The 27722-nt window shown below is 40.2% G+C and overlaps 1 protein-coding gene across 7 annotated transcripts in view; it reads right to left on the minus strand.

Annotated features, from left to right (window-relative positions):
• ENTREP2 (endosomal transmembrane epsin interactor 2) overlaps positions 1-27475 on the minus strand; it is an 87369-nt gene extending 59894 nt beyond the window's left edge. For 4 of the 7 annotated variants that reach the window (XM_088172452.1, XM_088172451.1, XM_088172453.1 and 1 more), the window contains exon 1: positions 27236-27415. In XM_088172452.1, coding sequence (XP_088028578.1) covers positions 27236-27361 — 126 coding nt within the window. In that variant the 5' untranslated portion in view covers positions 27362-27415. Of the gene's footprint in view, positions 1-27235 lie in introns of all 7 variants that reach the window. The other 3 variants (XM_088172447.1, XM_088172446.1, XM_088172449.1) reach the window with 2 other exon arrangements.
• Between the last annotated feature and the right edge of the window lie 247 nt (positions 27476-27722).

The raw sequence follows: 27722 nt of genomic DNA on the forward strand, positions 1-27722 counted from the left end.
ATAGACCCCATACTCTAATGAGCATGATTAGTGATTTGCCTCTAGGCCATGCTACCAGAGAAATGAAAAGGTTAAAGATGCACAGGCAGCAATGAGAGAGAGAAAGGAGCAGAGTAAATATTAAATGGTCAGATCAGATAAATACTGATTTCTGTCACCAGGCTCTTGGTGAAAGCCACCTGCACTAATGCATTCACCATCTTTTCTGACACAACACTTCCCAGGCAGCCATAACCACCACAGACTGCTGGTCACCACTTCTAAAGCAGGACTTCAAGGGAAAGGACAGATTAATTTGGGTAAACACAGGTTTAATTTAAGGATGGATAGATGCCTTCCAAACATGCCAACACACCAGGGGCTCTGGACATGAATTTCATGGCAAGCTGAACATGAGCCCCCAGTGCCCTGGCAGCCACAGGGCCAGGCGTGTCCTGGGGCCATCAGGCACAGCATCACCAGCTGGGCAATAGACTTAAAATACATTGTTTTAGACATACAAGTCATAAGATATCTGTTTTTGACAACCCATGAGAATAACTTATGAACATCTCTAATTGGTTTGGAATGAAAGAGCAAAGGACTTGGGCAAGTAGGAAAGTGTATCACTCCAGCACCAAAAACCAAGCGTCCAGTTCTACAATGCACCCACATGAAAATGAGTTTTCAATGCCATCCCATGGAGCAATTAAAGCCATCAAGCTTTACAAAGGGAAGACACATATTGGAATGATCTAGGGAACAGGCAGGAGCTTTTCTCACACCAAGCTCTTGGGCAGCACAGTGACAAAGACTTCCAGCTTAAGACTGCAGAACTACTTGGCAAAAGCATAGCTGTTCTCTAGGGAAATCTGATACGTGATGTGCCCCCAAAATTCAAGGCAAACACTAGGCAAGAAGTAAAAGCACCAAAACCTCTGTAATTGAAGTCTAATTCTACTGTAGAGACTTCTTTACCTGTCAGCAGGCAATAGGTTTGGGGAGCACATGACTTGCTCTTTTGGTAATTTTAATACAATTGATGATTTGGGCAATAATAGTCTGAACGCTGAATGAACAGAAGTATGACCTTAGTTCCAAAATCAAAGCCCAGAGCTATTTTAAGTGCAAGGAGAACACGGAAGAGCGAATCCTATAAGCATTACAGAGCAACTAAAATGTTGTCTATTTTCTCTTCATAAGAGATTCAAAGAGATTACTGGTGTATAACATTAAACTCATTTGCACAGCAAGTTGTAATTTACAATAAATGTGGTCGAAATATACGAACTCTGAAACACTGCAGACAGAAAAACATCCTGTATCACACGGTTGAAAGAGACTTTCAAGATCATCGAGTCCAACCCATGCCCTAACACCTCAACTAAACCATGGCACTGAATGCCACATCCAGTCTTTCTTTAAACATATCCAGGGATGGTGACTCCACCACCTCCCCGGGCAGACCATTCCAGTAGTTGATCACTCCATAAAAACCTTTTTCCTAATATCCAACCCATATTTCCCTTGAAGCAGCTTAAGACTGTGACCTCTCATTCTGTCAGTGCTGCCTGGAGAAAGAGACCAACCCCACCTGACCAAAGCCACCTTTCAGGGAGTTGCAGAGAGTGATGAGGTCACCCCTGAGTCTCCTTTTCTCCAGACTAAACGCCCCCAGCTCCCTCAGCTGTTCCTCACAGGGTTTGTGTTCCAAGCCCCTCCCCAGCCTTGCTGCCTCCTCTGGACACGCTCGAGCATCTCAAGGTCCTCCCTAAACTGAGGGCCCAGACCTGGACACAGCACTCAAGGTGTGACCTCACCTGTGCCGAGTACAGGGGAAGAATGACCCCCCTGCTCCTGCTGGCCACACCATTCCTGATGCAGGCCAGGAGCCACTGGCCTTCTTGGCCACCAGGACACACTGCTGGCTCCTGTTCAGAGCTGTCCATCAGTGCCCCCAGGTCCCTTTCTGCCTGGCCACTGTCCAGCCACATTGTCCCCAGCCTATAGCACTGCAGGGGGTTATTGTGGCCAAAATGCAGGACTTGGCACTTGGACTTGTTAAACTTCATCTTCCTGGACTCTGCCCATCCATCCAACCATTGCAGGTCTCTGCAGAGCCCTCCTCCCTTCCAACAGATTGACACATGCTCCCAGCTTCGTGTCATCTGCAAATTTACTAATGAAACAATGAATACCCTCATCCATGTCATCAATAAAAATACTGAACAGGACTGGCCCCAGCACAGAGCCCTGAGGGACACCACTGGTGACTGATCCCCAGCTGGATGCAGCACCATTCACCACCACTCTCTGGCCATCTAGGCAGTTCTTAACCCAGCAAAGAGAGCTCCTGTCCAAGCCAGGGGCTGCAGCTTTTCCAGGGAATGCTGTGGCAGACAGTGTCAAAGGCCTTGCTGGAGTCCAGGTACAACATCCACAGCCTTTCCTGCACCCACCAGGTGGTCACCTGGTCATAAAAGGAGACCAGGTTGGTCAAACACGACCTACCCCTCCTAAACCCAGGCTGGCTGGGTCTGATCCCCTGGCCATCCTGTAAGTGCTGTGTGATGTCATCAGTATAAACTGCTCCATTACCTTACCTGGAACTGAGGTCAGGATAACTGGCCTTTAATTACCAGGATCCTCCTTGCCACCCTTTTTGTCTACAAGATACATCTGTATTGTCACCTGTGGAGGAAGTAAAAATCCAGAAAAAGCGATTCCCACTGCCATGTGAAGCATTTTTGTTTTACAAGGATTACAGATTAACCAGCATTATGTCTGATGTTTAGATGTGGATCCACCATCATGACCAAAAATTAATTAAATGTTAATTTCATATGGTACAGTCATTCACATATAGGCATTAGACTGAGCAGTGTTTTATTCTCTTTAAAACACCTTCTTAAATACCTCCTAAGAAATCACTATAACTTTATCTAATATTAAATGGCTAAGCTCAAATATTACTATTTTCCCACTTCATCACACAGTCAGATGTCTTAATTTTAAAATATTCCACAGAGTCAAAGGCAAAGAAAACTGAGTAAGCAGTACATCAAACTCAATTATATTTCAAAGACAGGGCCTCTTTGGTTTGTTCTACTTGTCTCTGATTGCCTGCAAAAAGCTCACAAAGAAGCTTTGAAATTACCATCCCAGTAAGATTCCCACACTCTCAATGTTTGTGTTACTGCAGCCTGGCTGACCACAGACTCAACAAAAGCCTAACATATTGACTTTCATAAAAGCAGCTATATTCCTACTTCAGCTGGAGATACTTTATTCATTAAGACAGGATAAACTAAAAACAAGACAGAGAGACTAATACTTACTTCCAAATGATTTAAGGCTATTAAATTTTATGCACACTAACACAGCCTAAAAAGTTTTGTAACTTGTAACTCTGGCATCTAGATTCCACCTTAATTAAATAATTTTGAAAATTAACTCTCAAAACCCGAGACAGTGGGATGGAATTCCAGAAAATGAGATGTCACTTGTCTTTTCAAAAAATGTACTTGATTTTACTGAACTTAGGCTTATAACAGAATGACATAGTGACTTTGCACACAGTATCTGGTTTTAAACCGTCTTCTCACTATCTGTCCACATTATCTTTCCAGAACAGCCATCTGAGAAGCTAAAGTTTTATTTTTAAGCTGAAGAATGCAGAGAGATAGACCTCTTCTGCTCAGGCCAACAGCTTTCTTTTTGTACACATGGAGAATGTTGACAGGAAAACAATTACAACAATGGCTGTTCTGACACAAGTATCAAAAGCACTTAACAGAGAAACGTGGATCGAACACACCAAGGACCACACTGAAGCTTGCTGAACAATGGATAGGAGAAATTCAAATTGAGTTCACCTCAAACACCTAACTGGCAGCTAATGGGAAGAAAATCAGCCTCAGTACTTCAGAGCTGTCAGTGAAGACTCCCTCAAGTTATTGCTGTTGATTCATAGGAACATGACAACCTGTGTGGTGTTTCAGGGAGTCTCTGGTTAGGGGCTGTAGCAGATACTGGTGACTTAACTGGGAAATATTCTCTGCAGGACAATCTGTAGTAGTAATTAAACCCTATCTTGTACCACAGTGGGCACATCATGACTAAACATAAAGACCACAGAACTGTGGAAACCCACTATAAACTTAGCAGAACAAAAATGTTGGGAGGTTGGGAAGAGGGGGTCACTTTGTTTCTTTCGGGGTTGAGTTTTCTTTGACTGTTGTTGTGGGGTTTTTTTAAATAGGAAAAAAAAATCAATGCAAATGCCAAGGAAGCTGACACAAAGGACAAGGGAAGAGAAAATAGTACAGCAATAAAAAGGATAGCTCTACACACAAAAACAAAGGCACTGAAAAATGTGAAAGTGACATTAATAGAAACTACATTATGCAAATAGTCTGCTATTCCTATCTCATTCATCAACTTGGGAAACATAGATATTCAAAGTATCTAGAATACTACTGATTTTCACTAGACAAAAAGTCACTTAAAAGATTCAAAGCTTGCTAAATAGGATTCAATTTTCCTACAGCTTCCACAGCTTTTCCATGTACAGGTATCTAAGAGATAGCAGCTCAAATCAGCCTCAGCTACCTGAGGTAGCTCTCACACAGCTGCTAGACCAGGAATCCAGAGCTGGAACTTTCCTGCTCTTCTCACACAGATCCAGCAGAAGGGGAGTGTCAGACTCATGGACTGCATGTGCACTGTGCATCACACAGCTGAGGTGCCAATGTGCACGGCGTGGTCTCACTGTGACACTAGACTCGTTCACAACTACAATATTCTTTTCATAATGAAGTTAAACATCAAAACAAGGAACTTAATTAATGCTTCCAGAAAAAAAATTCTACACCGAAAGAAAAAGTTATGACCAAATCTAAAACTAGAAACATTTAGAAGTGAGAAGAACTTCTGAGCTCAGGTCAGTAAAACTAAGTTCTTCATCTTACCAAAAACTTTTGCTGACTTTATGCCAAGTTACACACAACTACTGCTACATTCCTTTCAAATCAAAAATGCAGACCTAATCTACAGAATGGAGAGCAGAGATCCTAACAAACAGCATTTGTCAACACCATCCTAGAGCCAGAAAATGAGCAGCTTGCCCAGTGTATTTCTGAGATATTTCCCCTTTAGAATTCACCTTTATTTATATAGCACACTGTACAGTTTCCCAGGGAAATTATCTTGGTGCAGGAATGAAATTTAGCAACTGTAAAGCAATCTGTAAACCTGTTTTTAAAAAACTCATCCAGCTCTATAAGGAATCAAAATGAGTATATAGAAAACTCCAATAAATGAGCCTCAAACCAGTTCACGGGTGCACATGCATAATTAGACATTTGTATGTAGTTTTTGTTAAGTGCATTTTGCAAAGCTGACGAGTGCTAAATTGGCCTGAACACAAGACAGTCCTGAATATCAAGTGAGTCATTCTGCAAGAACAAATAAAAGGAAGAAAGGAGGGAATTGCACCAGAGCATCTAAAGCTGGCATATGTCAGTCTTGCTGAACACCCTAGCAGAGTGCCAGTGGAACATGAGGAAATTTTAAATGTCTTATTGCAAAATCACTTTAAAGGCCCCAGCACAATCCAGAGCAATCCAAACTGCAGTGCCCTGGGTCTCAGCTGAGGAGCTAAGAGCTGGATAACACCTGCATGGATTCAGAGCCTTGCTGTCCTAAGCCAGTCCAGCAACAGCAGCACTCCTCTGCTGCAGGACTGGATACAAGATTAGCCCAGAAAATGAGATCAGAATATCAAAGACCAAACAAAACACACTTTTGATGATTGTGGAGTTAAAGGGATCAGGAGAAGAGACCTGGGACACAGAGAAACTGAGAATTATAACAAAAATTCATTTTGATCTTGAAGGTGGCATGGGCATCATCAATTAATCACAGCTCCTGCTTCACTAAATACTCCTTAAAGAAAGAGGAAGAAAGAAACTGAATAGGAAGGAATGATGAGGGCCGTCAAAAACAAAAGACAGTAATATCCAGCATTCAGAAAGTATTATTGTGGATTGGGAATCTTTCATTTTAACAATTCTCTCGATAAATAATTCTTGCAAAAAACTTCAATTACTCTCTTAAAATGACACTGATTTTGTTCCCTGGGAACAAAATTTTCAGTCATTTTTGTGTTTCAGCATATAAAGAAACTTTCATCTATAAAGGAACTTTCATCTACATCTTCTCATCCCACTTCCTTCAGAATTTTCTTCCAACTCATTGTAAAACTGTTCCCAGACATTACAGATCCCTCGTACCAGCACACAGCATTAAGCCTAGTATCACACACCATAGAAACATGAACTTTCTTTCATAAGGTTATGAACAGCCAGACACTCAATGGCTGAAGACATCACCTAAGCAAAGTCTAATGACATGAAGAGAATAAAAAAAAAGGAACAGACTCAGAAAGAAAATACAAAGGAAAAAGCTGGAAAGCTTGGGTCTTTTTGCAAAGAGGAGGTTTCCCAATTCTGGAATTTACAAATCTTTGTCACTTAAGTAGGTCATCTCACCTTTTCATGTTTCAGGCTCTGCAAATTAAGACAGCTCTTTGCTAATTCACTGTAATGCTGCAAAATTTAATGAACTTAGAACATCTTATAGAACATGTCAGATTCTGCTTGTAAAATGTTGCAATAAACAAGCTGCACTGTATTTATTAAAAATAATTTCAGAAGACACACCTTTACAGATCCATAATTCACCCCTGTTGTAGTTACCTCAGAAGGTTCTAATTCTCTCTTCTTACATCCCCCCTATGGAAACTGCCACAGAAATTTGGTGGTGATAGAGGGACCCTCACTCATGCTCTAATTGCTTTCATCAGCTTCTCACACTGCTGATAACTGCTTTGAAGGACACAGGACTTCTTTATCCACAACAAGTGAAAGACAAAGAGAAGCATCCTTCATTTTTACAGTCTTTTTATTACAGAAAGACCTCAAACCCAACTTGTTCCAGAATTCCAATACAGCTTCACAAGAAACAGTACTGAGAAATATTACTGATCATTTTGTAGAACAGTTGCCTTAGAGCACAAAAAAAACTGCAGCAGAGGCAGCAAAATTGTTACTGCTGCTCATAACAAGAAGAAAAAAAGACAAAATCTGTCCTGTCTCTTCCCTCTAGACTTCCTATCCTACTTCCCATCTTGAGACACGGAAATCAGTAGCAGCATCAAGTGGATTATCAAGACAGGAGGCAGAGATCATTGTCAATTCTCAGTGGAGTTTTTGTTTTGCTAAGTTGTTTGTTTGATTTTAAAGTCACACACACACAAAGAGCAAAAGCAGATTACTGCTGAACAGAGAGCTCTGCAGCAGGCAGGCACTGGGGAAATGGGATATGAAAAAGAAAGGGTCAGAGAAGTGAAGTCAGTAGTAAAGTCAGAAAAATCAAATTTAAAAACATCATTAAAACTAAAAGCAATACAATTAATATAAGTGCAAAAAAAGTGTATTTTCTTTCTAGCAGGCAGCCAAAAGAGAAATAAAGCACTTGAGATATAAAAATATGACAGTGAAATTTAAAATATTCTGTTGTGTAGCTGATAATTTATCCTCTTTAAAGTTTAATATTCAACATGAAAGCTAAGCTATGTCTTTTGCAGATATATTCTGTAAACTGCTGAAAATGTCTGAAGGAAGAGTGAAACTATGGAGAAGCAACAGAGCTGCTGCATGACAAATGCACATTTCACAGAGGAGTAATTGATGCCAAGTGATGCAGACTGCAAAACTTTCTCATTCTTGCCCCAGCAGTTCTGCAGACCATGCTCAGTGAAATGCTGCACTGCTGCCTGCACAATTAACATCTTCTTTTATTGTCTCAGTCCAATGCCTTTCTTTTAACTGGATTTAACAAAAAATGGGGAGATGTTGTATTGCACTGTTTGTTCATAAATTCATGGTTCTATATTGCACTGTTATGTTTTATATTGAACTGAGAAAAACCCCACTGCATTGCTGCTCTTAAAACACAGAAATAATCCCTTGCTATATCTCAACATATGATAGAAGTGAACACAGTCTGTTACTAAATATAATAGAGGGCATTCTGAACCCTTATTTTACACATCAAAATGCTGAACCACCGCATATTCAAAGATAATAAGCCTTTTTTTTTTAATTTTTAGGATGATTTTGGACCATAGGTTTAGAAAATTGTTATCAAAATTAAATCCCAAACTGAGAGAGAGCAGGCTTAGGTTAGGTGTCAGGTAGAAATTGTTCCCTGTGAGGGTGGTGAGGCCCTGGCACAGGTTCCCAGAGAAGCTGCAAATGTCCAGGCTGGATGGGGCTTGGAGCAACCTGGGATAGTGGAAGGTGCCCCTGGCCATGGCAGGGAGGATGGAATGAGATGAGTTCCAACCCAGGCCATCCTATAATTCCACTATATTGATAGTGCTCCAGAATCCATGATTCTTGCTATCCCACTGACAGCAAACTCTCATAAAAAGTCATTAATTTCTTTAAAGTATCTTTTTGAAATATAAGGAAGTAAAAAGCTAGGATCTGGTATTCTGTTCCCATATCACACTTACTCTTGTATTCACTCAAGTTCTTGTGTCCCTTTCTGACAGAAAGGTTATGAGTACTCAAAAAAAATGAATAAAATCATATGTACAATTTTGAAATTGGCAATAAGTTACCCATTTAGCAATTGTAACCCAGGGACACAAAAATATAATGGTGCTGGTTTTAAAATACTCAAAGAAAAAGAAGTTTGCCATGTTCTTAAATACTCTCTAATCCATCAACCAATTCTGTAAGTAGTAGTAACAGAAAAGAAATGTGGTCTGAAAAGCTCCTTCAAATTGATTTACATCTTGGGTAAGCCAAAGAAACCCAGCCTTTTTCTGCCTCAAGATCTCCAAGAGAGGTGATTAGCAAAAGATGCTTTCTCAAATCAGTCACTTGCACCATTTTATTTTCCTCAAATATACAACCTCTCAAATATATCTTCCCCCTAATTTCTCACCTTTTCTTACTTCTCTGCAGTCTGCAGGATGTGCTTTTAACAGTAAAGAAATCCTGAGCTTTAGGTAAGCATTCATACTGTGCATTTTAGTGAGTCAGTCTGTGCAGGACACCACACTGCTTTCCTACAACTCACTGTCAATATTTGGAAACTAAAACCATGTTTTTGATTGTGCATTTAGTGATTCCACAGGGAGGCAGTAAACTATCTTTCTGTATGCTGTTATGGCTTGTCATTTTTAAGCTATAAAATCCATCTCCACCTTACACTTGAAAAGAAATCACTAACATATCAAACCTTGATATTAGTTGGAATACAGTCCTAGCCTAGAATTTTCAAGGCAGATGAAGCAAATAAGATTCAACACTGAAAGGAAATCACAATAATTAATATTTCTAAACTACTCAGAAAATTTGAATCTTCATTTTTCCTTCTCCAGAAAATGACAAACTATATACATTTATGATTTTACAGTACCACTCACCTGTCAGTAAAAGGCTATCATTTGTTCTCTGTTGCACACCAAATACCTTTAAAACTAAAGCAGAAGACTTTTAACTAGAAAACTATTAAATATTCAAAGTAATTTTCTGTTACAGCTCAAGTCAAACATGACTTGAGTTGCATAGTGCTGGCTTCCAATTCATAAATCCTTTTAGCAGTGTTATATAAACACAACAGAAAGTAATTTTCTCCAAGTATTTGTACAGTAATTCCTCTGAGGAACAATAAGAGAGAGAACAGAACCAGAAAACATGTGCAAATGTTAATAACTGGCAGATTTACAAACATGAAACATCCTACATACTTATTAAAAAATCATTTCAATGACAGCTACTACACCTACTACCAAAAGCAGCTCTAATGAACCAGAGACTGTCAGATTATTACAGCATGGCAAGAGGATCATGCAGGGACTAAACCAGAAAGACAAAACTGGCTGAAGCCAAAGAGGGACATGTAAAGCTTCTTCTAGCAACACCAGACTTGTCCATCAGCTGTCAGGAAAGCTCCCCTCATGAAAAATTCTCCCATCTTCTTCATACAAAATACCTTTGGAGTTTTTTTCAAAAAATGGTAGTTATGATGAGTTATTCAATACTTTTGAAAGTTTCAGGGTATGAATGCAAATCAGAATTAATAAAAAAGCCTGAGGATGAATTTGAGTCCTTCAACAAGGCATGGCCTATTGAAACACACAGCACCACAAAGTGACACCAAACCCACTCCAATCTCCAGCTACAACCTAAGAGTGTCTACCCCTCACAAAGCTGTGTCAGGTGGGATTAGCACAGAGAGGGGGTGCAGTTTACCAAAACAACGTGTTTTTAACAGCAGTGTAGACACCCCCAGGCAGTGCAGGCCAGCAGGCTCCGAGCTGTGAGGAGCAGATGCTGTTGGGAAGTTGACATCCACACCATCCACGCTCCGGAGCACGGCTGCTTCGGCAAGGTTTGTTTTGGTTCAGTGCTCGTGGGGGTTGGTCTGTTTGTGTTTTTGTTTGCTTGTTTCATTTTGGTTTGGGTTTTTTTGCAGTAGGTTAAGGGGGTTTTGTTGGTTTTTTTTGTTGTTAGTTGGGGTGTATTTTGGCCGTTTTGTTAAGCCTTTAGAAAGAAGATGTAGCTCTGGTCTGAGCCCATGGATTTAAATGCCCATCCAGACCAGGCAGCACTAGAGATGCTGTGGAAGCACACTTTCCAGTTCAGTGTTATCCAGTCTGCAAGCTCAGAGAGCTCCAGAAGATGAATCAAAGCCCAGTGTGCATAATTCATTCTGAAAGTGCACATCTGAACCCATACAGCTCTGTGGAGACACACTGAGACAAACATCCACACATGTCCTGAGGCTGGGAGACATGCTGGTACCACAACCGACCTAAGAACCTGGAAAAGTGAAAAGCCAGTATTTCAAACAGGAAATTAAAAGATGTTTGCCAATGAGCATGTTCTAATGCTGCTGAGAAGTAACAAACTCAAGAGAAGTAAGATATTAATACTTCAGTGCATAAGGGGCTCTTACTGTCAAAAATGGAAAACGGCAGAAAAGGACCTGAGGGTTAGTTTCACCAGGAATCAAAATATAAATAAGAATGGGACAGAGGAACACAGGGACACAGACAGCATCTGGGAGCAAATCTGCAGGAGTGTCCTACATACAGATTGCACAGTATCCATTCTGCTGCAATAAGCACTGATGAAGATTCTCAGCAAGAATGCTCTGCCCAGCTCGCCCACATTTTATTAAATATACCCGAATACTGTAGAGAATGTAGGTCAGAAATAAAGATGCAAAGAGATTTAGAAAACTACTTATAAGTGAGGTTAGAAAGTTCTGTATGGTTTACCCAGGCTAAAGAACAGTAGCATTTTTCTGGTGGGTTAAAAAACCTCAACAAATTAATAGTAACAAAGAAATTTGCCCTTGTGGCCACCACATATGCATCAAAAATTATCAGAAGCTTAGCTTGCAGAAAAAATTTACATTCCATATGAGAATATATAAAGTTAATGTATGAGATCCATACTAGCACAGGATTAGTTAAGTGCTAGAAGATGTAATAAAGGTTACACAGTCTCCTTTATTACCTAATTTTAAGAACATCTAAACAAACACTCAGTTGGAGATGCTGCTGTTTACAGATGGATCTCACAGTGAAAATAAGAATAGATGAGCTGTTGAGACCCATACCAGGTGCACATTTCTCTAATTTTATAATTTCTGTAAAAAAATACATTCTTGATGTTTTTAGTGTGCATACATATAAGCACAGCATCAGAATATGTTTGTAATACTAATTTATTTTCTAATTTACTTATATTAAAAATGTGCATATATTTATGGGACAGTACTGTCTGTTAAGAGAACATTATAATTCTCAGAGAATGCAGTTTACCATTCCTTTGGTACATGTAGGCAGCTTTGCTTGTGCATTTACAGTGAATTGTGTGTATCTCACTCAGGGATTTAGTTACTACCATGCCCTTCTTAAATCTTCTATCAATGCCTACAGTTAAAACTTCTGAGACTCCCAAATTCTTTACCAAACAATTTAATGGTGAAATCAAGCCTGGGTCTACAAGTTAAAACACAATTATCAATTAATCTCTAAATATAGATCGACTATTAAAGGACCAGCTGGCATTTTAAAATGATGAAAGCCAACACTGTTCTTTGGCACCAGCACTAGCTGATGTTGCTAAGCTACTGCTGCTGCCCAGTTAGTTACACACCATCAGGTATTAAATTCATGCAGGGCACTAGGCTGCAGGAAAAGAGAAAAAAAAAAGGAAGAAAACGAAAAAAGCTAACAAAAAGAGGAGAAAATACTCAAAATATATGCCAGTAAAACTCATAAGTCAAGTCTTACCATCTGAGTCTATGAAGTGCAATATAGCTTGTGCCCATGATAAAATGATATACAGAAAAAAACAATCAGCCTTTGGTGCTATTTCAGAGTCCATGTCATCTTGACTTGCCCTGTTAATTTACTTCAACCTCCTTTTGCTATAACATACGGGTTTTTTCTACAAGTTTTTAGATAAGTTTTTGTTATATACCACATTTTGATGAGTGAATTTTTATTTCTGCCTAATAAATTTCTTGATAAGAGTCAGAAGGATATTCTGCTTCCGTGGGTCAACAGGGGCAAATGGAAATAACTGTCAGAAAGGACAATCATTTTTCTGGCAGTTAATTAGAGATAATGTTAATTGTGACAACTGCTCAAGAAATTTGAGTTTCTGGCAGTTTCTTTGAGATTACAGTAGCAGCCTTTTCCTCATTCTTTCATCACTGATCACACTTATGATTGGCAGCTTTCAAATCCAAACCTGCACTTACTCTTAAGCAGCCTAGCCAGCCCAGGTAGCATCATTAGACTATTTAACAAACTTGGAGAAGACTCCAAATATCCTCCTAATCACAAACATCATCTCCACAGTGCTTTTTCTCGAGCTTGATTCCATTTTTATCTAGGACATTACTTTCACACCCTTAGCAAAGCTGTGTCATTTGGAAGTCAGCCTTTTATCTGTGTTGCTGCAGGAGAAGAGAATTCTCTTGGTAGAAGATAATTTTGACCACTAAATAATCCAGTCCTCCCCATCACACACTGCAAGCACTAACTTTATGATTGTGATGTTTCTTCCCTTCCTCATACAATTAAAGTAGGAGGACAATTATTAAGAACAATGATAAATTTAATGCTTTCTGGGGTTTTTTTTTGTTGGGTTTCCTTTTGGTTGTTTCCCTATGGTGAATGCATAACCAGTTTAAAAAAACACACACCATATTTAACCATTTTTTACTCTCAGTCAAGAATCAATTGGATTCTGCAAACCTTCCTCTGATCAACACTTTCTAGGAAGGAGCTGAATGAGAGAGAGCAGTGGAAGGGATCACAGGTGTGCAGAACATGACAGAAAGGCAGGAGGTGTTTAATTGACTGATGGAAGGGACACTGGGTAGCACAAAGGTTGTTGGGAGCTGGGAACCAAGGCAATGTGACAAAAGCACCAGGGCACAGCTCCCAGCTGCTCAATACACGATTGGAGACCCTCATTCCACAGACAGAAAGGTTACTGTCAAAACTGTGATATCATTATTTCATCAGGCAAAAGAATTTTCTGGCTCTCACTTTTTCCCCTCCTGAATATTTGACCTCCATTTTGTAGGAAAACAAACAAACCAACAAACAGCCCCCTAGAGCCCTCCTTCCATCCCTGGAAGATCAGCTGTCAGCTTACCCTGTTCTATTTTGTTTCAACAGCATATCATGAAATCCCCACTATATATATTAAAAACCCAACTCGAACAACAAAACATAAAATCCCAGGAAAAAAACAAGACCAAAAAAATCCCCACTAAACAAAAAAAAACCCCAAACAAATTAACAAAAAAAAAAACCAAGCCAATGACAAAAACTAAGTATCTGGTCAGAATTTCCATTTATATTTAAGAGGGTTACTTCTATATGTTTGCTATTCCACAGGATTATCAACTGTGAACCTATACCTAATGCTACTATTACAATCCTAGATTTCTAGGAAATATTCCTTGCATTGTCTGCTGGCACATTCCTTAAAGCCTTGCTACAGACCACTGAGTCAGTGAAACGACAGAATTCATTGTCCCTGCAACATGCTCTAGTTATTTTTTCAAAACATGGGTAGGTTAAGATAGAAAAGTTTTAATTTCTCAGGCAAAGAAGGGCAGGAACTCTTCATCACTATGATGTTTATTAGAGTTCCCTCAGCATGTTTGTACAACCCTGTTATCCAATGGTAGGGCATATTTAGAGCTCACTAAAGTAACAGATCATCACTTGTCAGATGTGGAAACACAGAGGGAACAGAGAGCACATTTCTTAAGAAAGTTCTTTGGGGATTGAGGAGGTGTGAATCTTGTCTGAGAACACGCTATTTGCTTATTCTCATCTTCCCACTCCTCAGGCATTTCAAGATAAACTGGGGAAGCAAACACTTCTCCCAGTTAAATGACCAAGGTATTCTTTAACAGACACCAAATACACAGATTTTTAATACATTTTATTGCTTTACACTGAAGTTAGTGCCTGTGTCTGAGAAATCCAGTAAACCACACTCCATCCAACTGTAACTTTACTAACTAAAATAGCTGTATGAGCTATCTTTTTCCATGATAGAGAAACCACCTTCCTTAATATGCAAGCCTACCTTGTTTTTCTCAAGCAATTCACCAACAATTTAGTTGGAAAAGAATGGAATCCTTTTTTGCAGATGTGTTTTTTAAATAATAATTTTTCATCTTCTTCAGGATGATCCCCTCAGAATGTTTTTTTTATTACTTCATCCAAAGTATCATTGTATGTATTTATACCATTAAACCTCTCATTTCCACAAGAGTCTACTGATTAATATAATCACTGTGCATTATTGTTAATCCACAGGCTTCTTATGGGCTTCTAACAAATATGATTACACTGACTGTTGAATTTCCTGCTTTCAGAAAACAGAACACTTCACAAAACCTCAGATTATTTTTAAGTGTAAGCTTTCCACATCCGAGTCACCTTTGGCACATTCTATGGCCGGTGCCACAAGTCAGAACTTCACATGCATCAGCTTTGTTTGGTGCTGCTGAAGTGCCAGTGAGGGAGGATTTAAGAGAACTCCCACAGAGCCCATCTCTGGCAAGGTGCCCAGGGAGCAGGGGCTGGGCACAGCCAGGCTGGCAGGTGAAGCTGAGCCAGCTCTGCAGCAGCTGGCCTGAAAGCCTGAGCTGTTCCCTTGCACTCCTGGCTAAGGAAGGAACTTACTGCCTGAAACCCATCACAGCTTCAATGCTGCATTCTGGAATGTCTTACCCAAAACCAAAAAGAGCTGCCAAAAAGCTGCTCCTACCACTGCTCTCATTCACCTTCTAGAATTCTACACAAGAATTACATCAATAACAGCTGAAATGTCTAAAACTGATTCCTGAGGCACTTAGGCTGGAGGTGAAGGAGGTCAAAAGGAGGTCTAACATTTCTGATGTTATATGGTTAACTGACACAAGACACCAGAAGTATTTTTAGACCTTTCTGAATCAGGGAAATATTGTTTAAAACATTGCTCTAATTTCTAAATGATCTAGTTCTAAAGAATAATGAGCTATCATTACTAAAGCATTCAATTTTGCATCAGATTCTTTTTCTTGATTAAGTCAAATACAGTAGATCCAAGGAAATATATATTTGGGGACTTTCGTGTTCCAAAATACAATATACCCAACTATAGACAAAAAAATCAGATTGACTTTTATTTTCCTAAATAAATGTTAGTTTATAGAATTACTTTTCCATAGGTAAAATTCCTCACAGACCTATCTTGCTTCATTGATGTTATACAAATCATTGATGAAGGGAAGAAATCTTCAGAATCCCAAAATAACCTCCAAAAATTAAAAAAAAATTGCTTGTTGCAGAAAAGATTGAAAAGTAACTGTAACTCCCAAATTGACTCCTTTTTTACCGATTATTTCTTATCTTCTCTGATTTTTCAAAATAGGTTAATTAACAAGGTAATTACTTATATAGTTAGTATTAACTGATTGAGGCAAAACCTCAAGCTAACCCCAAACAATTCATACTGGAAGGCAAGTTTTTCAACAGACAGGACATGAGAAGGAACTATCAAGTGGAAGGACATTACAATTTGCCTAGTGATGATTCTAGTCCCAGAAGCAAAAAGGCCATTGCTGCAGGGGAAGGTACAAAGTCAAAAAAGTAGAAAATGGTTTTGCTTCCTTCTGCCTTGCTGCCTGTAACTTTAGGTTCACAAACCAGAGACAATCCTCACGCAGGGCTGACAGGTACTGGCACTGGGGACCACTTCTCCTAATAGCTGGTTTGATATTCAGTCTTTCAGACACTTGATTCACAGCAAGGTTAGTGAAGGAAGGTGAGCACATGGTCTCTGGTGGACACCAAATGCCACCAGATATTGGCTTGATATTGGTTATCCTTGCAACACTTTATTATCCCTACAACATTTATTGTTTGTACTGCCATTATTGCTTTTACAGTAAAGGTTCTTCTCCACTCAAGAGGCAAATATTATATACCAAGAGAAATGAGTCTGTCAAACCACAGTGTGAGTATTTGAAAAGCTCAAAGGAAAAGCTGCATTGAAGACTTAAACTACTTAGGTAGGAAAGAAAATATTTACTGAATTGACATGAATTTCAAAACCAGATAGCAATGTTTTGGTATTGTTGCTAGTTATACTTATTGTAATGGTATTTCTCAGGATCTCAAAGTATGGTCTGACTGTGAAGCTTCTCTCCAAATTTCATAAGGAATGAAGGACAACTTTTAAGGGAGGAAAAGAAGTAATTCTAAGTTATCATAAATTCCTTAGGCCCAGAACAATATACATCACACAAGAATAAACAGGACAAGAGGCCGACCTGTTAGGAACTCCTTAAAAAAGCTGATGTCTCCTATTGTACCAAATGTGAAGAACTGATTATGTGAAAGACTTAAATCTATCTATACATTAAATCTGACTCCTACCTACCATCACATTACTTCTGTCCTTCCGAAAGGACAACCACTGCTGGTTTATGCAGAACAGGTCACATGCACGAGCTGTTAACATCTTACCCAAAGTGCACCTGCACCCCTGTGTGCTGCCCTCACCATCCTCTGGCTCCATGCAGCAGGTTCAGTGCAGGGAGAGGCAGAGATGCAGCACTGAAATCATGTGGTGCAGCTGCAAGTGAGCCCTGCAGTTACAGACACAATTACAATGTGTCTCAGGGGCATGAACTATTATCCTACATTAATTTTTCTTCCTTCCCTACCCCCCCCCCCCCCCCCCCCAACTCCAGTGGTGTTTTGTGGCTTGTTTTGTTCTGGTTTTAATGTTACTTTGAACATGAAAATTCTTTATAACACTAAGTCAACATTTTTCAAGTATCCTTTATAAACAAATATTTATGACAAACTCAGAAATGTTCTTTTTTGATGCTCCCTTTTACTCTTTACATGTAATGAAAATTTATTTCACATGAAAACTCTATTGTGTTTAAAACCACTGCAAAATGAAAACTCAAATCTAGCACTTCTTGAATAAACATTGCTTTTTGGAGAGCAATTTTCAAGAAAGGACTACAACAGCATCCATTTGGTTTATTCCCATTTGCAACAGATAATCTTTCAGATACAAATCATGTCTGTACAGGCAATCAAGAGGAAGCTCATCTGTTCTTCATCTAAAGATCCCACACTTTCATTAGGAGTTTTCTAAATGCATTTTTACTTCCAACTCACAAAGAAAAACTGAAACTCGCCACAAGAATTTGTAAGTGGTCTTAACCCCCCCAGAAACCTCGTGTTTAAGTGGGAACATGTAAAGAGTCAGGTCTGTAGTGTGATACTCTGACCTGAGCCACATAAAACACACTGAGTTCCCTTCATATCACCACAAACACAGGACAGGAGTCTTTGCACTGGACAGTCTAATTTAATTTTTTTTTTGCCATATATTTCACAAGTTTTCAAAAGGTTTTGTATTTAGCCTCCATAGAGATAAAATTTGTTGGAACAACAGCTACTTTCAAGATATGACAAAACCACTTTCTACCACTGTTATTTTCAGACTGACATAGCAGAGTCACACGTGTTCACAGCACCATCAAAGTTCTTGATGATTGTTTACAGAGTAAGAACTTGAAAACCTCTTATTTTAGTAGCATTAGTCAACAAATGCTTTCACTGCTAAAACAAAGGAAAATTTGAGTTTAACTGTTCTGATAGAACTGCACTCACTAGAATGCACAATAGTGAGATAATGATTTGTGTTTATTATTGATAAATTGTGTTGTCCCTTGGCTCTTTACACTGAATGCTCAATACTTGTTTGTTTTGATTTTTGCTTTTGTTTTTTTCTTAACTAGAGAGTAATCTTAATTTCTTTAGCAGACAAAAAAAAGTCTGTCACAAATCAGAAAAATAGCTGCAAACACAGTTTTTCACACAGATGAAAAAAGTTTCTTCTCTGAAGAGAGTGAATACAAAAGTTACCTGTTTATTTTCTCTCAGTGCCTCTGGATTAAGTGTGTTCAGTTTAAAATCACTTGTTTTTGTCTAGCCTGGCACTGAAGGCTTATCTAAAATCTTTAGATTAAGCCATGCTCTTTTCTGCTAAAAAAGTAGCAAAAAAAAACCTCATAAGAACGTTATACCCCACACATGAAAATAATTCTGCTGAGGTTGACTCTTTTTAAGTGAAAGAAATAAAAGATCTGTATAGTTATCAGTGAGGACACTACTTGCTGGTTCTGCAGAACAGAAATTACTCATGATGATGGCTTCTAGAAAGGAGGAAAGTTCATATTCAAAACTGAAAGCAAGTTTGTAAAGTGGAGTAATTCCTACTTTGTAAATCAGACCCAAAAAGTTTAAAATTGTGCTGCTGTTTCAACTATCCATGTTTAAATCAAGCTGTTATAAAGACCAGAAATCCAAGAGTTAAATTCAGTTTGCCTCCTTTAAGCAAAAACTACATATTCTTCAAAGTGCTTACATTTTCTCGTTTTTATCTGAATATGAAAATAATAAAAACCAAACAATTCTAAACTTTTTAGAATATTGTGGAAATTATTCCTTTGGTTTTTTAATCACAATCTATCAGAAAACAGTGTCTCATTAAAAGTGATGCAGCAGTAATTCAAAGAAGTATTTCTCATTTACTGCAAATTAGCTCAAAAGTATCCACCTACTCAAGGCCCTTAAAAGTAACACACAGAACAGTGGCATCTGCTCCTCAGAACTGGCTATTTTAATCTGCAGACCTGCATCAAATTACCAAGGGAGATGGAACCAGGATGGAGGAAAACTCTGCCCAGCACAAAGCATTTCTGGTAATTTGTAGGGAGTTCACATCCTCTGAACAATACAGGAGCTTTCAGATTGGCTTTACAGGTTTTAACTGAATTGCCAAAGAGCAAATGGAACTTGAGCAAATCTGTTTGCAAAAAAAAAAAGAATCTGGTTTGAGAGCATCCACAGCATGCAGTGAGTGGCTGAGTGACTTTCAGACAGGCTCTAGTCTGGCCCAGGTAGCTCATTCCTCCCAGCAGCCAGACTCCATTTACTGTGTTCTTACAGCTCATCTTTGGCTTCCTTTAATCCCCCTGGAGCCCAGTCTGTGTGCTCTGAGATCGCTCCCTGGTGTGCAGGAACACTGAGTGGGAACACACAAGGACCAGAACACTGATATGGACACATCCACACACCACCAAAAATAACGATGATAAAATATACTGGGGACAGGACTGAAGTTTCTAACAGCACAAGCAAGAAATTTTGCTAGAATTATCAACATAGTGTCCTTATAAGCAGATTGGAGTTTCTGTTTATGGGGTAGACACAGTGATTCTGTGACTTTGCCAAAGATGGAAGACTAAGCTTTAGGGCATTTTGATCTTAAAATGTTGCCTGCACATAAGATGCCTTGAATGTATAAATATTCCTCAATTATAAATTTCCCTACGTTTGTCACATTTGCATAACACTCCTTTAAAGCAATATGGTTGCTCCCAAAGAGATGAGGTAATGACCACACCACCTGCTTGTGGAAGAGCAGCTTTCTCTAAATACACCACTGCAGTCATTATAACTCCTGTAAGTTACACATTTTCAGGCAGTTCACCCCTCACAGAGTCCCATTATCTGTTCTGCCCTTGGATGCCAGAAGGCACAGGAGCAAGCACAAAAATGAATTGTGAAAGAACAGCTAATTAAGCATGATAATTCACAATTCATTCCTTTAGCAAGTCAAAACTTACAATTAAAATAAAGGTGCAATAAGTTCAGCAGCTGCAAATAACTGGATTATTAACCTTAGAAATTTGCACTTCTACCAAGGTACTTGTGGAAACTCTGTCCAAGTTTCTCAGTAGACTTCACCTGTTCCTCACAGCTAGTTGTCATAAGTTCCTGGGCAGTATTTGCTGTCTTTTACAGCAAATGCTCCTCCATTTCCAGCATTTAAAAAAATGGCTGGAAAGGACAACCAGCATCCAGGAAAAAGATTTCATTCCTAAAGATACTGAGATGTTGGAGTGTATAAAATAGAAGTCTCTCTGAGTCCCTCAGAGAGAAAAAAGAATGCAGGGATTGAATTAAAGTCTTTAGAGAAATTAAAATATATTAAACCACGCAGAGATGAAGTAGAAGTTTTAGCTTTAAGTAAGAAGGAATATACTTTAAGTGCCTTAAGAGAGTAAAAAGCCCTAAAGCCTTGTTTAAAGTTCAGTAATTTAGCTCCAGACACAATGAAAACATAGCAGAATGTTGCTTGCATTTCTAGATAGAACAGGTAGAACCATTTATGTGAATAGATAGAACTAAATATGTAAATTATGTGTAAGAACTGACACTACTTTCATACTTCAGAATTAAGTTCTGATAGGTATAGGAAGAATGTTTTAAAATCGTGGTTTTGGATGATTTATGAATAAAATCCCCTGTATTGGAGTGAGAGAGAAGAGAAGAAATAGAAGGAGGAAGAGGAGGAAGAAGAGGAAATACCAGGGAGCTGCTGTGGCTACTGCTGCTCAGGACTCTATGCCAGAAAGCTTTAGCAGGGACTTTATTATCTGAACCCTTTGCCTTTGAGACTGATGTTTTCCTGCAAAAAACAACTTTACAGCAACCAACAACTGCTCTTGTCTCTTTGAAGACCCAGACCCATGAAAAACTGATACTGAGACATACACCTGTCTTTCTGCTACAGACAAAAACAAACCCACAACAAACTAACTAAAAACTGTATGCTGACAACAGTAAGAGACTTACTCAAGGTACTATTTTTATTCTGTAGTCTGGCTGTCTACAGAAAAATAAAGACTTCAAAATACAGGTCACTTACAATAATATAGGATTAATAAAAATGATGCCATTTCTTCCCTACAGACTGAACACTTCCTGCTTCTTATCATAATTATCCTTGCTTTCTTCCATTACTCTTTCCTGTAACACAGGAAGTTTTCAAATTAAATTGCTCTTAAGGCTAAGGCAAAAGAACATACTCAGAAGCAATAAAAGCTGATGAGCCGCATGAAACAAATAATGTTTCCTTCCATGAGTCTGCTCTTCTCTAGTGCACTGGAGACAAAAAATCTCAAGGTGGTACTTAGCCCCAAATCCCCAGGAAGCTACAAAGTTATTTTACCACGCATAGTTCAAAGAATTAAAAAGGAACACTGGCATCTTTCTAACTGTTCCTTGGTCCAGCCATCTGATTTGCTATCATTCCATCAGGATATGAAAACAGCATTCTTACCCATGAAAGCCCTGTTCCAAAGCCCTGCCTGGCCACAGACTTCAGAAAGCACAGAGGATGCACCCAAGGCTTCTCAGTTCTTATATTCTATTACTTGTATCATCTTTTCTTGTGCACAAGTGCCACAGGTTTTAACTGGCGTCTATTAACAGCCTCACGGGCTTTCTGGGTTGGATGTTTTTGGTTTTTTTGTCTGTCACACAATATTGCCAGGATGTACAAACCAAGAATGCTAATAAAATTATTAATGATCCATCACCTAGACAAGACACATTGCAATCCTCATGGATTTTATGAAGGTGAGAGAGAAGCAAGCCTGTGCAGGTGGTATTTTTTTACCAACACTGTGTACCAGCAGTACACATCCCTAGCATGCTTCCTGAGACACAAAGTTCCAGACAGTTGACTTCCTTCCAGAGACTGCTCACAATTCAAAGCCCTGACAAACAGGGAAGGAAAGGGAAAGGGAAAAAAATCCATCAAATGGAAGCAAGGAACTTCAAAGTAAGTGTCCTAGTGTGTGGATGCATCATCTCTCAGGAACGACATAAGATCTTCAACAACCACATAGAGAAGTCAGTTTCATTTGTTCCCTGGGCCTGACTATTTCATAATCTGCATTAGAGGTCTGATAAGTCTCCCAAAAACCTTTTCTGTGTGGAAATTTACCTACTCAATTCCCAAACCAGCAATACAAATTCCTCCAAAAGAAGTCTGAAAGTGAATATTTAGAGATACAGAACATTGTCTGAACCAGCAGCTACCATCACAGAATAACAAATTGTCCACAAGAAACTAATCATCATGGCTTTGAATCCACAGATTTGAAATCTGCTATGAGAACAATCCTCTGCAGAGAAGGCATCTGGTCACATACTCTCATCCAAACAGTGTTTCCTCCACTGAGCCTCAGGCTGTGTGTGTTAACCAGGAGACTCAATCAAGCAACCCATACCATGGATTCCCACATTCTCAGAGAGTACCTAGAGCTCTCATAGAGCACACTCAGAAGTACAGTGGACATTTTGTGAAAAACTACCTGATAACTATAGACTTAGAGTTTCATTTATACCCACAGCAGGTGGACAAGAAAGTTGCCCTTTGAGTCCTAGGCATCATTATCACCTCCGAGACAAATAAAGAAATGTGTTGCAGGTCGTCCCAGTTCAGTGGACACGATCACACAACAAGAGCAGTAAGGTTACTTTATTTCAAGGAGCTTCACCTTGCTTTCACAGTCACACTGTTCACAAGAGGCTTCTCATGCAAATTAAAATTCCTTGCCCCAAGCTACAACTACCACTGTATTCCTCCTTACTATCCAGAGGCAATCATGGAAAATACCAAAAGAGGACAGAACAGGAGAAAAAACCCTTTAGCTGAAATGAAGAAGAAGAGAAAAACACAATTGCTAACAAATCATCTTTATTGCCATCTCCCCTTCACTTCCACAATGATTCTGTATAGGAACATGGCAGGACAACCTGCTGCATATGAAGAACAGCCAGGGTCACAGACAAGTAGAAGTTCTTGAAAGTTAACTCCTTTAAAGCATCACCAGAGGTTTTTAAACCTATTTTGTACAATGTCATAGAAGAATACAGAAAAGCCTCCTATATTGAGCTCAGTTAATAGCATAGACAGGTACATAACATATTTCCCATTTTCCATAAAAGAAAAGTTGAGTTTGAGTTCACACCAACAATCTCCCTATATATATCTGTTTCCTTTTTCAAAGAACACAAAAAAGCATGGATGTCATGAACCTTGAAAACATTCTACATTAAAGATGCTTTTAAGTCAGAAGAATTGCTCTGCTCTGAACATGTGGTATGGATGAAAAGAGACAAAACTGAGAAGAAACTTAATAAAAAGGAAAGACAGCACAAGATCTTCCAGCAACACACTTCTACACAAGAACACAACGACTGGCAAGTAACTATACATAAAGAAGGAGATAGAAGAATACACAGCAAGTACATGCTAAGATTTCTAGTGCCAGAGTAATTTTAGAAACCTGGGTAATCTTATGATTTACTATTTTATTAATACTTTGCTCAACTAGAGAGAATTCTGGTCTCTAATTAAGTTTGGTAATTTTCTTACATTGCTGGGATCAAGATGGGGGGGGTAACAGGATAAGCACCTTTCTGCAAACTTCTAAATAATTTCAAGCAATGACTTCACAAAGCGAGATTTGCTTTTGCAGCCACACAAGCACAGCTCTATCAGCCTGTGGTTTGTTACTGTCCCAACAGTGACAGGAACCACGAACATCAGGCACACTGAGCAGAGGCATGTCCCTCACTCTGCTCACCTACACAACCAACACACTACAAACTGCCACCAGGTTTGCATTCTAAAGGACAAAGGGGGTACAAGTATTTTCTCATATTCAAGCAACTATGCACCTACAGGGGAGAGAAATAACCTTGTCACTGCTTATACTGCCAGTGACCCACCAGAACAGCCTCATTTTGAGACCTATCCTTCCATGATTAAAATGAGGCTGCTACTCTGTTCTTGATGTTCTTAGCAGGATCAAAGACACCTATACTCATTTCCCTTATATGAAAAAAACATTTTCTTTTACCCAATTGAAAGAATGTGAAGGAGAAATCATCTTTTTCTTAGGAAACTGCAATGGGATCAAGTTGCCAAGCATTTCAGCACACAGATTGCAAAGTCTTGCCAATGTCTGCTGCCTATACAGAGAATTAACCAGAACCTGCTTATCTAAACCTCAAATTTCCTTCTGCTCAGTGTGAGATTAACTCTGATTAATTACCATAGAAAATTCTTAACACAAAATATATAAATATACTTTTTATCTTCCTAATACGATACTATGAAAGATAAACTGTTTAAGGTACGGAATGATGCTTAAATAAGCTCTGAACTCTTCCAAGTTTTGTGGAAATTATGGTGCCCTGTACTTTAAATAAGCTCTTACTTATATGGTCACTTGATTTGATTTCAAAAAGAAAGTGAGAAACCAGAATCTTTCCTTGCATTTGATTACAGAACTTTCTGTGAGTCTAATATACAGCCTGATCTATTTTAAATTTTTTTCTCCCAGCTAGACTGTTACAAACACTAGGAAATTCTTTTCAGAAACATTTGAAAGACTCTTAGCAAATTTTTGCAGCCTTCACTTATATTGACTGGGCAGTTGGTGTCAAAAACTGCTGCAAAGCACCAACACCACGACTACTCTCTTTTAGGATGTGCATTTCTAATGGCTAAAAACTACAGTATATCACATAAACACACACATATAAAAAACAGATTCAGAAGTGCTACTTCAATATCAAACGACTCAGTTATTTACTTCCAAGAAGTGAGGGGGAAGTAGTGTGAAGTCAATGAATATCTCTGTCTGATTCTGGCACCAAATAAAGAGGGGAAAGATAGCTCCATTATTTTTCTCTTATACTGCTTAAACCCACCTGTAGTTATTTCTTAAATTGTATTTTACAGAAGCAAGCTAAAGACTGTAACTCTTCCACAGAGGCATTTTTTTCAGCTCTGAGTGATGATATATCTAGTGTTTGTTAAATTCACTAAATACCTTAAAGAGCTTTTCTAAAAGGCTGTATAATCAACTAACTTCAGAAAGTTCTTTAGGGCTCATCATGCTTCAAAAACTGTTTTATTTTATCTTAGTTCTTGAGACTCAGAGGTAAGGATAATAGGAGGAAACTAAATTTATTCTAATGCTCAGACAGATCATTTATAAGGCAGAATTATTTTTTCAAAAAGTAAACTCTTACTTTAGGAAACAATGTACACCTGCTTTGTTCTGATAACACAGGAAAATAAGACCTTCTAGTCAACAGTCTTGCAATTCTCTGAGCCTTCCACCTGTTCTACCACAGGCTGCAATCACAGGTTTGGTGTCTCTGGTGAGCAGCTGATGTGCATGAAATCGAAGTGAGAAACACATTTTCTGTGAAATGCACTGCACAGAGAGAAGAGTGGAAAGCACCCACAGTAAGAAAAGCAGCCTATCTTGGGAGCATAACAACAGCCACCAGGAGTGGGGGAAAGGTACTATGGAAAAAGTTACTGGAATCCACCAGCAGTTATGCACATTCCTGCTCACTCTGTCCAGGTAAGAAACAAAGGCTGCCTAAGGTGTGGTGGTTTACCAGCACATTAATATGTAAGCAGCCAGATTCTGAACCTAAAATTCACATCTCATCACAACAAATAACTGCATATTATCTCGCAGAGGATCAAATTCAATAGAATGACAATTACAACATCAATGCTATTAGTGTAAACTCGTATTTTTTTTCAAGACTAGAATAAAATACAACAAAATCAAGAAAAATATCTAAATAATTACGCTTCTGTTCTGAAAGACTCAGAAAAAAAGAAAGCAATGTTCTGCATAAGAGCATGTTAAATAGTTTAAGGTTTTTTAAAAATCACACTATTTCCACCACATGCTCAGAACTAAATAACCCAAAATATTTTATCTAACTGTTCTGGTTTGTAACAAGCACGTTTGAAGTCGAAAACTCTCTGTCCATTAAAAGCGCTGAAGAGAGAACTGAAACTGGTAAAGCATTAAATTCAACGGAGCAAGTCTTCACCAATAACATGGAGTCTGTTACCAGTGCCCTCAGAAATACCAAATTCTTCATAAATGTCAAGCCCCATTTCGTCGCTTATGACAGAAACTTTCACGAAGCAGTATGACACTACTGTGTCCATGTGTGCACTGTACCCACACACAGATGCGGCCACTCATGGTCAGCACTAAATGAGACCACCCGAGTCAGACTAGCAACTTTTTTGTTGTTGTTGCGCTAGCAGAACACACGGAAAGTGAAAAAGGAGATTGCAAAGGAACCAGGAGGACCCCGATTTGCGTTCGGAACAAACAAGTTTTTCCCTCAGAGCAGCAGCCACCCCTGCCCCTCTCAGGCAGGACAGGGCTCTGGGGTGCCCAAAGCCACGGCCCTTCCAGCCCCCGCGGAGCACTCGCGCTCTCCTCGGCACAGCTCTTCCATGCCGTGTGTGCACCTTAATTCCCATTCCTGCCGTGCTCGTCTCCTCCGGTCACCTCCAGCACCGCACGGCTCGCGGCTCTGTTTGCAACCGCGCCAGACCCCGAGCGGCGGCCGCATCCCAAGGTGAGCCCAAGTCAGCGCCGATGCAACGGGCAACGCCACAGGCTCATTTGTCATCCCAACTTTCACCCGACGCTGCTGGTAAAACCCAATCTACCTCGGCCAGCTCTTCCAAAGGGGAGGTGGAAGTGTCGCCGCGCCGCAGCCGATCGAGGAGCTGTCACCTGCCCGCCTCAGCGCGGGGAGAGCGCCGAGGCCCGGGATCCCCGCCCGCGTCCCACCTGTCGGGCGGCCGCGCATCCCTGAAGCGCCGGTGCCGCCCGCCCCCTCCCGCGCCCCCCGACTCACCGAGAAGCCGGCCCAGAAGGGGCAGGAGTGGCGGACGCGGGCCGAGGTGGTGAGCGCCAGGGCGGCGAAGCTGACGGCCACGATGAGGCATCCGAGCACCATCTGCGTGACCCCCAGGGCCAGCATGGCCCGCGAGCGGGCGCGCTGCTCGCGCAGGCGGGACAGGCTGCGGGACAGCGCGGTGGGGCTGAGGGAGCGCGCCCCGCCGGGGCCCCGCGCCGCCCCGCCGCCCGCCGGCATCCTCCGCGCGGCCCCGCGCCGCCTCCCGCCGCCCCCGCGCTCCGCGGGGCAGCCGGGCGCTGCGGGCGGCCGCGCCGCATGGAGGAGGAGCCGCCCTGCGCCCGGAGCGACCCGCGCGGCCCCGGCCGGGGCACGGCGGGCGAGGGGCAGCCGCCGCCGCCGCCGCCTCCTGTCCCCGCTGCAGGCGGGGGGGGCTGCGGGGCTGCAGCGCGCGGGCGCGGCTCAACCTCAGCCGCCGGCGGGGGCG

Source organism: Sturnus vulgaris, chromosome 13 (assembly GCF_052056855.1).
Source record: "Sturnus vulgaris isolate bStuVul1 chromosome 13, bStuVul1.hap1, whole genome shotgun sequence".
Lineage (NCBI taxonomy): Eukaryota > Metazoa > Chordata > Aves > Passeriformes > Sturnidae > Sturnus > Sturnus vulgaris.